Source organism: Sinohyriopsis cumingii, chromosome 5, assembly GCF_028554795.1.
Source record: "Sinohyriopsis cumingii isolate HCF-2022 chromosome 5, ASM2855479v2, whole genome shotgun sequence".
NCBI classification, from domain to species: Eukaryota; Metazoa; Mollusca; class Bivalvia; order Unionida; family Unionidae; genus Sinohyriopsis; species Sinohyriopsis cumingii.
In genome coordinates, this window is record NC_142965.1 from 93,949,716 (window position 1) to 93,962,142 (window position 12,427).

The 12,427-nt window shown below is 33.4% G+C and overlaps 1 protein-coding gene across 1 annotated transcript in view; it reads left to right on the forward strand.

Annotated features, from left to right (window-relative positions):
- LOC149799787 (multidrug and toxin extrusion protein 1-like) overlaps positions 1 to 12,427 on the forward strand; it is a 100,661-nt gene that overhangs the window by 51,966 nt on the left and 36,268 nt on the right. Inside the window, exons 12-13 of the mRNA XM_089959171.1 lie at positions 4,402 to 4,469; positions 11,731 to 11,839. Of these exons, the coding sequence (XP_089815297.1) occupies positions 4,402 to 4,469; positions 11,731 to 11,839 (177 nt within the window). The remainder of the gene's footprint in view (positions 1 to 4,401; positions 4,470 to 11,730; positions 11,840 to 12,427) is intronic.

The following is a 12,427-nucleotide window of genomic DNA, read 5'->3' on the forward strand; positions in this document are numbered from 1 at the left end:
CACCTCTCCCCTAGATAACTCGTGCACATCAGGGTCCAAAAACATTGACAACACTATTAGCAATGGCGCGAGTTACTGAGGAACCTCCAAAAAATCCACTAAACATCCAGTGAACCACAGGGTTTGGGTGGGGGGAAACTGGGCTTTTTAATGACTGAATCCTTGTTTTATAATTACATCAAGAATAACTGTCAATACAGCACTTTTTCTGATGAAGTTGTTCATTATTTTGTATAAATTACATTTATTTTCAAAATGTACTACATCTGACAGATTGATAACATGATTCCAACTGGTTTCAACAACCAACACGGTATCCCAAAACATTCATGTATTACATCACAGCTCTTTGTTTTGTTGATTAGTCTGGTTCCCAGAGTGGCGTAGAATAGTATTTTGCAAAACAAGGAGTCTACAAAGCAGGGAACCAGACTAACTACTGATACACTACCAAACAAACTTCCATTTTATTAAAAAAATCACAATATTTCGTGAGACAATTGTCTACATTCAAACTCAATTTTTAAATTGTCCAATTAGTAAAACATTGATGTTGTGATTTCATTGCAAGTAACAGTGAAACTTCTTATCATCCTTGAGGATATCTCTATGTGCGAATGTAGGAATTCTCTGAAACTTGTTTTCCACACAGTGGTCCGTTTCTGTGAAACAAAGTTCTTTATTTTATGAAGTACTCATTTTGCTTGGTTGCCTTGCTATCTTTAATCACAGTTATGAATTGAGTAGGTTAATTTAAGGTAGTTTAATTAGATTATGTACACAATAGCATTTATAACATTGTTCTTTTTATCAAATGAAATGAGTTACCCGACATATGACCGGGGCTGCTGGTTCTTAAGCATGTAGGATTTATATGCCTTTTTTGTTTATTCCACCTACTTTATTTGATTCAAAAGATGTTATTAACATGATAATAGAAAATGAGGCCTGCTTTTTATTTAGTGCAACAATTCGACAAATGCTTCCACTAGTCCAGTATCAAAACATGGTGAGCACTTAATTAGGTTCTCAGAATTGCTTGTGGACATAGCTGTTACAGTAGATTGACACATTTTACATTTAATTACAAGAGAACACATTGCATTTATAATGATTACACTTAAAAAGAACTAAAAGATAGAACTAGAACACAAATTTCAATTGATAAAAAATTACTTAATTGGTATTTATTTATTATAGTACTGCCTCCACTAGGCACAAGTGACATTTTCATTGATCAAAATTTCCTTGAATATCATTAACTATGGTGTACTAAGAATGTCGTTTGGAAAGAAAATGAGGAATCTTTTATGACTTATTTTTAAATTTGATATTTCATAATGTTGGTTAAAACTTCCAGGTCCTGTGTACTGTTTTTGATGATAAAATGAGCGATATATCAAACTTTCTGTTAACAATTTTGATTGTAATTTTCTTCATGTAAAACAAATAGAGATCAATTTTTGGGGCATTTTCTGGTTTTAAAAATGGGATCCATGGCTGACCCCGTGTTATAAGCAGGTTTGTGAGTTATCAGGTCACGAGTTATCGAGGGAGTGGTGTATGTGGTTTGGATTTGTACACTAGACACGAGTTGTTACACACTACAAATATGTGGTTTATATTTGTACATTAGATGCAAGTTACTACACTACAAATATGTGGTTTTTAGTTGCTTATACATTAGGCATGAGTTACTACACTAAATATATGTACTGGTTTTTTTTTTTTATGTATATTAGCCATGAGTTATTACACTAAAAATGTGTGGTTTGTAATTGTTTGTACATAAGACATGAGTTCCTCTACTACAAAATGTGTAGTTTGTTGTTGTTTGTACATAATATGTACATGTTACTACACAACAAATACCATACTGTAATGCAGTTGGAGAAGAAAGCAGTATTGGGAGTAAAATGTCTCTTCAAAAATACCTGAAAGCAGATAATATGTACACACCCTACCAGCAGTTTGCATCCATAAAGGAGTATGCACATTCCCTGATGAATAGACAGGATTTGGTGCATGTTTCTCTATCCAAGGGAAGACAACTTTTGCCTGACTGCTACCTTGGCAAGCAGATGACATTTTAGCATTTCTGTTTCTAGTTTATGCCTAGGAGGGCTGGACTTATCAGGAAGTGGAGGTATTCTTTAGGTTTTAGTATTAGTAGTACTGAAACATAGTTTACTTCAAAACTTGGCAACTGTAGCATGCAGTGAAATGTTTTTAAAAAAACATTCATTGTGTGTGTGTGATTTGGATTTTTACATAGCTTTAGCAAGTATTCAGTCATATCGCTGCAATGTCTACAGTATGACAGTTTTATAGTGATATCTAGCACTGGTTTTGAATAAACAACTGTTTTGTGTGTGTGTGTGTGTGTGTGTGTGTGTGTGTGATTTCGATTTTTAACATAGCCTTAAAAAAATCGTCATATCACTATGATGTCTGCAGTGTGGCAGTTTATAGTGATGTCTAGCATTGGAGCATCATGCCGCTGACATGAAGCATGATGTCCTACCCAGTCACATTATTCTGACACCAGGCCAACACTATCCTCTTAATGCTGAGTGCCTAGCGAGGCAGCTGTTAGTACCAGTTTTATACGTCTTTGGTATGACTTGGTCAGGGTTCAAACCAACATTTGAGGTGGATGCTCTAACCACTAGGTCACAGGAGTGGTCAGAGTTGAACATTCTATATCAAAATCCCCATTACAGCTTAAAAAATTATACTAGGATGAAAATCCCCTTTGCAGACTAAAAAGGCAAGACTTAGAAGGAATTTCTGGAGTATCCACTATTCCCATTGTTGATACAAAACAGTTTTGTGATGGAATAGGATTTGATTACCTATTGTTCCATTTCAGTCTACACAGCTTTCCACATTTGATCATTTGTAAAATAAATGGCTTTAACCTACAAAATACACTGCTGATGTTGCATCCTTTTTTGTTAATTTCTAAAAGATCCTTTCGTAACCAAGCTTTAAAAAAAGTGATTACCTGAGATCGAGAGAGAGAGATTGAGATTGAGATCGAGAAAGAGATCAATTGGTACCTTCCTTTCCTAACAAAATAAAGCTGAATTTATTTGTGACAGTTTAATCTGTGCGAACTTAGGCCCAGATTTGAAAAAAATGGAAACATTATTGTTCATAGTGTTTTGGCAACATTGTATTCCCATCCCTTCAGTTATGATGCTTCAGGTACCCACAAATGCAGAAATTTAGTTTTTTTTTTAAATATTTAGATCAAAGCATTGTATTGTATAAAGAAAATCAACACGTTTTGATTTAAAATTCTTTTTTATTCAATACATCTTAATTAGATTAGGTTTGGATTGTTTGCAATGCTATACCAATAAGCATAAACCAGTATGCCACACTTATGAGTTGTTATTGATATTGTCCCTTTTATCTTTTGATACAAGTTGAGTTAAATAGGTATGGTACATTGAGTACTACATTAAGTAGAATCCAAATGCAAACAGTAAAGACTCAGATCTGCTGTTGATAATGTACTGGCAGATTTGGGTCTATGCATTTTGTTAGGAGTAATTAGTTGAACAAACAACATAGACCCTGATCTGCTGGCACATTATGCAATGGCCAGTCAGGGTTTGTGTTGTTTGCAGTTGGACTTATAAGCAAATATATACAGTACCTCTCAGGCATAGTCAATTAGATATGACAACAAAAAATATCAGTTGCACTAAATCTTTACATTACATAAATTAGTTTGTAGACACTCCACTCCAGTGGCCTAGGTGGTTAGAGCATCCACCTCAGATGTGAGAGGTCACGGGTTTTGAACCTGGCTGAGTCATACCAACTAGCAGTTGCCTTGCTTGGCGCTCAGAATTTATAGGTTAGTGTTAGGACTGGTCAGCCTGGTGTCAGGATAATATGACTGGATGGGATGGGTGGGACATGATACTGCATGCAGACATTGTAGTGATATGACTGGAAGATTGTTAAAGCTATATTAAAAATCCAAAACACGCATACACATATTTTGTAGAAAATAAAGAAAACTGATGGACTAGAGCATTGAAGGATATATGTATGTTAGATGGAAATTGATCACAATACGATGATTTTTTTAAAAACCTATAAATATCAGCTATATTGAGAGATAATTCAGCATAAGCTTGCGTTATTAATACACCATAAGTACAGGAAATTTAATATCAACAGTCACTGTTTTCATTGTAGGCGATTTAAAGGTTAGAACTTTCAGGTACACAGAGAAGTGCATTTAAACATTTTTAGCTATATTTTCATTTCCCCATTTTCCCCAGGTGAAAATTTAATGACAGTTGTGTACAACTGTGGCCACTGAAGAATGAAAATGAAAAAAAGTATAAAGTTATTAACAACACCCCATATATTTCCTAGGTCTCCTTGGAGTTATTCAGTTGGCAGGACAGACAGTTACCATGAACATATCATATATAACACTCATGGTAAGTGTTCACATCAGTTAAGCAATATACTAATTATTAATTCTTTTAGTCATTGATAATAATAGAGTTTGTTCACATCATTTAAGCTATATGTTGATTATCCATTCTGTCATTAATAAAAATGGAGTTTGTTCAGATCAGTTAAGCTATAAACAAATTATCCATTCTTTCAGTCATTAATAATAATGGAGTTTGTTTACATTTTTTAAGCTATATATTGATTATCCATTCTATCAGTTATTGGTAATAATAGAGTTTTTCAAATCAATGACTTTGTATGCTAATTATCCATTCTTTCAGTCATTAACAGTAATGGAGTTTGTTCACATCAAAGACTTTATATGTTGATGATCCATTCTTTCAGTAATTAATAATGATTGAGTTTGGTTCACATCATTTACACTGTAAGCTAATTATCCATTCTTTCAGTAATTAATAATGATTGAGTTTGGTTCACATCATTTACACTGAAAGCTAATTATCCATTCTTTCAGTAATTAATAATGATTGAGTTTGGTTCACATCATTTACACTGAAAGCTAATTATCCATTCTTTCAGTAATTAATAATGATTGAGTTTGGTTCACATCATTTACACTGTAAGCTAATTATCCATTCTTTCAGTCATTATGTTAGTTATCTATTTTTCAATCATTCATAATAATGGAGTTTGTTCACTTAAATTATTCCATATGTTAATTATCCATTCTTTCAATAATTAACAATAATGGAGTTTTTCCTGCCTTACAAATGATTCTTGTGTAATTAGGAGTTATACAGGTAGATATGACCTGAAAAGCAGCATTGGAAGTTAACTAAAAGAACCTGCTTGAAACTTCCTTATACTGTTCCTAAATTAATGATATAAGCCCTGTTGGGATGGGGGTTGTTCAGAAAGCACCTAATTAAATTTATGTAGTTGGGTTAAAAATTTGTTTTAGTTTAGATGGATATCATTATTCACAGAGTGTTCAGTATGTTTGTTTCATAACATAGAATGTGTATTGTGAGGTAAATAAGCAAAAACCAATTCAGAGCTTTATTAAATCAATAAATAAATCAAGTCAATCAATTGTTAATTAACGCTGTAGCAATCTTTCACTCTGAGTTTTAAATAATAAAATGGTCATTAATATGTCAGCAGGTTCATGAAAGGTAAAGTAGTAGCAGATTTATGAAAGATAAAGTAGTAACAGATTCATGACATAATAGCAGCAGACTCATATATAAAGTAGTTGCAGATTTATGACAGATAAAGTAGTAGCAGATTTATGACAGATAAAATAGTTACAGATTTATGACATAAATTAGTAGCAGATTTATGACAGATAAAATAGCAGCAGACTCATTACGTATAAAATAGTTGCAGGTTCATGACAGGTAAAGTAGTAGCAGATTCATGATAGATCAAATAGTTGTAGATTTATGACAGACAAAGTAGTAGCAGATTTTTCACAGATAATATAGCAGCAGACTCATTACATATAAAATACTTAACAGATTTCGGACAGATAAAGTATTAGCAGATTTATGACAGATAAAATAGCAGCAGAATCATTACCTATAAAATAGTTGCAGGTTCATAACAGGTAAACTAGTAGCAGATTCATGACAGATTAAATAGTTGCAGATTTATGACATAAAATAGTAGCAGATTCATGACAGATAAAATAGCACCAGACTCATTACATATAAAATAGTTGCAGGTACATGACAGATAAAATAGCAGCAGATCTATGACAGATAAAATAGCAGCAGACTCATTACCTATAAGATAGTTGCAGGTTCATGACAGGTAAAGTAGTAGCAGATTAATGACATAAAATAATTGAAGATTTATGACAGATAAAGCAGTAGCAAAGTTTTGACAGATAAAATAGTTGCAGATTTATGACAGATAAAGTAGTAGCAGATTTAAGACAGATAAAATAACAGATTTATGACAGATAAAGCAGTAGCGAATTTATGATTGATAAAATAGCAGCAGACTCATTGCATATAAAATAGTTACATATTTATGACAGAAAAGTAGTAGCAAATTTATGACCAATAAAATAGCAGCAGACTCATTACCTATAAAATAGTTGCAGATTCATGACAGGTAAAGTAGTACAGATTTGTATCAGATAAAAAAGTAGCAGATTTATGACAGATAAAATAGCAGCAGACTCATTACATATAGCTGCAGGTTCATGACAGGTAAAGTAGTAGCAGATTTATGACAGATAAAATAGCAGCAGACTCATTACATATAAAATAGCTGCAGGTTCATGACAGGTAAAGTAGTAGCAGATTCATTACATATAAAATAGTTGCAGATTTATGACAACTAAAGTAGCAGCAGATTTATCACAGATAAAATAGCAACAGACTTATTACGTATAAAATAGTTGCAGATTTATGTCAGATAAAGTTATTGTAGTAGCAGATTTATGACATATAAAATAGTTACAGATTTATGACATAAAGTAGTAGCAGACTCATTACACATAAAATAACTGCAGGTTCATGACAGGTAAGGTAGTAGCAGATTTATCACAGATAAAATAGCAACAGACTCATTACATTTAAAATAGTTGCAGATTTATATCAGATAAAAAAGTAACAGATTTATGACAGATAAAATAGCAGCAGACTCATTACATATAACATAGCTGCAGGTTCATGACAGGTAAGGTAGTAGCAGGTTTACGAAAGATAACATAGCAGCAGACTCATTACATATAAAATAGTTGCAGGTTCATGACAGACAAAGTAGTTTCAGATTTAGGACAGATAAAATAGCAGCAGACTCATTACATATAAAATAGCTGCAGGTTCATGGCAGGTAAGGTAGTAGCAGATTTACGACAGATAACATAGCAGCAGACTCATTACATATAAAATAGCTGCAGGTTCATGACAGACAAAGTAGTTTATGATTTATGACAGATAAAATAGCAGCAGACTCATTACATATAAAATAGCTTCAGGTTCATGACAGGTAAGGTAGTAGCAGATTTATGACAGATAACATAGCAGCAGACTCATTACATATAAAATAGCTGCAGGTTCATGACAGGTAAGGTAGTAGCAGATTTATGACAGATAACATAGCAGCAGACTCATTACATATAAAATAGCTGCAGGTTCATGACAGACAAAGTAGTTTATGATTTATGACAGATAAAATAGCAGCAGACTCATTACATATAAAATAGCTGCAGGTTCATGACAGGTAAGGTAGTAGCAGATTTATGACAGATAACATAGCAGCAGACTCATTACATATAAAATAGCTGCAGGTTCATGACAGGTAAGGTAGTAGCAGATTTATGACAGATAACATAGCAGCAGACTCATTACATATAAAATAGCTACAGGTTCATGACAGGTAAGGTAGTAGCAGATTTATGACAGATAACATAGCAGCAGACTCATTACATATAAAATAGTTGCAGGTTCATGACAGACAAAGTAGTTTCAGATTATGAAAGGTAAAGTAGTAGCAGATTCTTGACAGATAGAATAGCAGCAGACTCATTACATATAAAATAGTTGCAGATTAATGTCAGATAAAGTAGTAGATAAACTCTCATACATACATACATACATGCATGCATGCATGGATGCATGCATGCATACGTACATACATACATACATACATACATACATAGCCATATATTTTAAGGGACATTTAATACTGTAGAAACAAATGATATAAAATGACTAAATTGGTGACACTACCAATGGGTTTAATTTACTGTACCCTTTCATGCATCCCCCAAAAAATGTAAAAATCTTCTTACATAAATAACATAATTTTAGGAAATTGTATTCATTGATTATCAGGTAATTATGGGATTATGTATGTGCAAACATTGGAACATTAGAAATATATGACAATGCTTGTCAGCACTAACATGATGATGCAGATGAGCGATAAGATTCATCTATATGTTAAGTAGTGTTTACATTTTTTATATTGATTCTTGGCTCATATGCCTCTACCCACATATTGTTAGATACCATATGTTGGACTTGTTTATATATTTTCACTGAACAATGCATGCCAAATAACCCATTTAAAATCATTTTTAATATTGCACAAACACATGATATGTTAGACATTACAGTCATAATGGTAGATATGTCCATTCTTTGTACCATTGCAATGAGGTGTGTTCCAAACCACATGCTGACTTTGAAAAAGTCTTTTGGTAGTTTGACTTTTTATCATAAGCCCCGCCCACCATAAGTTGCATTGGAAACTCTTTACTAGTTACAGACTTAGTGCCTGTAATAAAAATAAGATAACTTTGAAAATGATGGCTAAATCAGATTAATACTTTTGGAGTTATCAAAGGTTAATGTTCATGTTAGACAGGAAAATTCTAAGTAGGTTTAATTAACATGGTGAGACATATGGAGGTGCTGAGTAAGGTTGATTAACATGGTAAAGAGATAGGGAGGTGCTAGGTTAGGTTAATTGACATGGTAAAGAGATAGGAAGTGTTAAGTAAGGATGAATGACGATAAAATTCATATGAAGGTGCTGAGTAACGTTAATTAACAAGGTAAAGAGATAGGGAGGTGCTAAGTTAGGTTGATTAATATAGTAAAGAGATAAGAAATTGCTAATTAAGGTTAATTAACATGGTAAAGATATACAAAAGGGCTAAGTGAGGTTAATTAACATGGTAAAGAGATAGAGAAGTGCTAAATAAGGTTGATTGACATGGTAAAGTGATAGGACAGGGCTGAGTAAGGTTAGTTAACATGGTAAAGAGATATGAAGGAAAGGTTAATTAACATGGTAAAGAAATAAGGCAGTGCTAAGTAAGGATGAATAACATGGTAACAAGATAGGATAGTACTGAATAAGGTTAATTAACATTGTAAAGAAATAGGGCGGTGCTAAGTAAGGATGAATGACATGGTAACAAGATAGGATAGTACTGAATAAGGTTAATTAACATTGTAAAGAAATAGGGCGGTGCTAAGTAAGGATGAATGACATGGTAACAAGATAGGATAGTACTGAATAAGGTTAATTAACATGGTAAAGAAATAGGGCGGTGCTAAGTAAGGATGAATGACATGGTAACAAGATAGGATAGTACTGAATAAGGTTAATTAACATGGTAAAGAAATAGGGCGGTGCTAAGTAAGGATGAATAACATGGTAACAAGATAGGATAGTACTGAATAAGGTTAATTTACATGGTAAAGAAATAGGGCGGTGCTAAGTAAGGATGAATAACATGGTAACAAGATAGGATAGTACCGAATAAAGTTAATTTACATGGTAAAGAAATAGGGCGGTGCTAAGTAAGGATGAATAACATGGTAACAAGATAGGATAGTACTGAATAAGGTTAATTAACATGGTAAAGAGATAGGAAGGAAAGGTTAATTAACATGGTAGGAAGAGAAGAATGTGATAAGTAATATTAACTTAAATGGTGAAAACATAGGAAGGTGCTAAGTAAGATTGATTGATTGATGGAAAAGAGAAGGTGGTGCTAAGTATGGTTAATTGACATGACAAAAGAGATAGGGAGGTTCTATGTAAAGTTGACTGACATTGTAAAGATATAGGGAAGTGCTAAGTAAAGAGTATTGAATCTGTGGTAAAGAGATAGGCAGGTGCTAAGTAAAGTTGATTGACATGGTAAAGAGATAGGTGGGTGCTAAGTAAAATAGATTAACATGGTACAAGGTGGGTGCTAAGTAAAGTTTATTGACATGGTAAAGTGATAGATACCGATTGATATTGTAAAGAGACAGGTAGGTAATGTAAGGTCAATTTATATGGTAAAGGGAAAGGGATGTGCCAAGTAAGATTGACATGGTAAAGAGTTAGGGAGGTGCTAAGTATGGCAATAGACATGGCGGGACTACATTTCTCCCTCATTGTAGCACACCCTGATAACTTACAATTAGTATAATGTGGAGGCAGGTGTGTACCCCATTTTTTTCTTATAGAAAAGGCAACAAATAGGATCATTTTGCCTTACATTTAAAAATGAGAATTACAGTTGGTAATGAAAGCTGGATATATCGCTTATTTCTAAATGGCTTTAATTCACCAGTTTTAGCAAGAGAGATATATTTTGTGAAATTGTCTTTCATAAAAATATTTTCTCATTAATGAATTAATGTAAATCAGTAAAAATAGTGGAAAATGCCAACTGGTGGCAACACTAAGAAATAAGTACCAGCTGATGTCTTAGTAATTTTAAAAAAATTTAGTTTGATTGTAACCACTGTAAATATGACATGCCCTCTTATTTATACATGAAAAGAGTCCAGTGAGCATGATGCACAGGGAATTTGAGGACATGGTTTGGACTTGTAGATGTGGTTTGGACTTGTAGACATGGTTTGGACTTGTAGACATCGTTTGGACTTGTAGACATGGTTTGGACTTGCAAAATGGAATTCATAATTTTCATGTTTTTATTTATTACTGTTGTGGAAGTTAGCAGTCTTTTATTGTACCATATTGGGTATCATTTTAATATTTCCCATATAACTAGATTGTGCTGATGTGCCTTTAAGCCCTGTGGCTGCATACATACATACAGACTGAGATACATATAGCTTTAAGACGTTTTCTGGTTCCTTCCAACATAAACCCTTGTGTTATTATCAGTTGGGACATTGAGATTAACTAAATATTGTGTAACTGAGATATCCAGAGATTTGATAATCCAACAAAATCACTGTCTTGTGATAAATCCAGATAACTTCAGTTGATTGCATGTTTACACTAGTTCATCATAATAATATGGTTGACGGGTACATTAAAAGTGTACCCCATTATAGGCATGGTCATATTTTACCGAGGTATGTTACAGGCAATGTATCATTGTCGGGTATGGTTGAAGCTCAATCCACAACAATGGGTTAGGTTGCCTGCAAAGAAACTCAGTCATTGGTTCATAACTATTTGCCATGAGCTAAGCTCTAGTCACATCTGGATTTATGCACTCTGTTAGGAATAACCGTAGTAGAAATAACATCGACCCTGATGTGGTAGCCCATTATGCAGTGGTTGATCAGGGTCTGTGTTATTTGCCATTAGACTCAACTTTTATGTGAGTGTAAATGATTGTGGTAATTATGATATGAGCCAGTATAATGGGTCCATACTGACCTTACCATTAGGGGTGGTTGTATACTGGAAGTGAGGGTACACTATAAAATCATTACATTTACTGTAGTATTAATTTTGAAGAATGCATCAGATTTAACAATTTTTGTTTTAATGTTGAAGGTTCCATATGGTGTGTCTATAGCTGCCTCTATAAGAGTTGGTAACAGTCTGGGTGCAAATCAACCAGCCATGGCTGCATTGTCAGCAAGAACGTCCTTGATTATTGGTGGTCAGTAGTTCATAGCTCTCTTCAGCTAAAGAAAGTAAACAATTATGTCCAGATTTAACACCTTGAAACTTCTCAAAGCTAACTCTTCTGTAACCTGGCTTTCTGTGATGATGGCCATGTATTTTGTCTGTAGATGAGTACTTATTTTGTCTGTAGATGAGAACTTATTTTGTGTTTACTTATTTTGTCTGTAGATGAGTACTTATTTTGTGTGTACTTATTTTGTCTGTAGATGAGTACTTATTTTGTCTTTAGATGAGTACTTATTTTGTCTGTAGATGACTACTTATTTTGTCTGTAGGTGGCCACTTATGTTGTTTGTAGATGGCCACTTATTTTGTTTGTAGATGGCCACATATTTGTCTGTATATGACCATGTATTTTGTCTGTAGATGGCCACTTAGTTTTGTTCCCATAAAGCCAGTCTGATACTAATATATGTACAGGCAGCAACTTTATTGTCTTTGTTGTTAACATTGAATAAGGTTTTGATTCAAGTTTTTCTGTATAATCACAAGTTCAGTACCCATGGGGAGATAGCGCTTATAGATGGACTTTAGAATTGAAGATCAGTATCCTTTCATATCA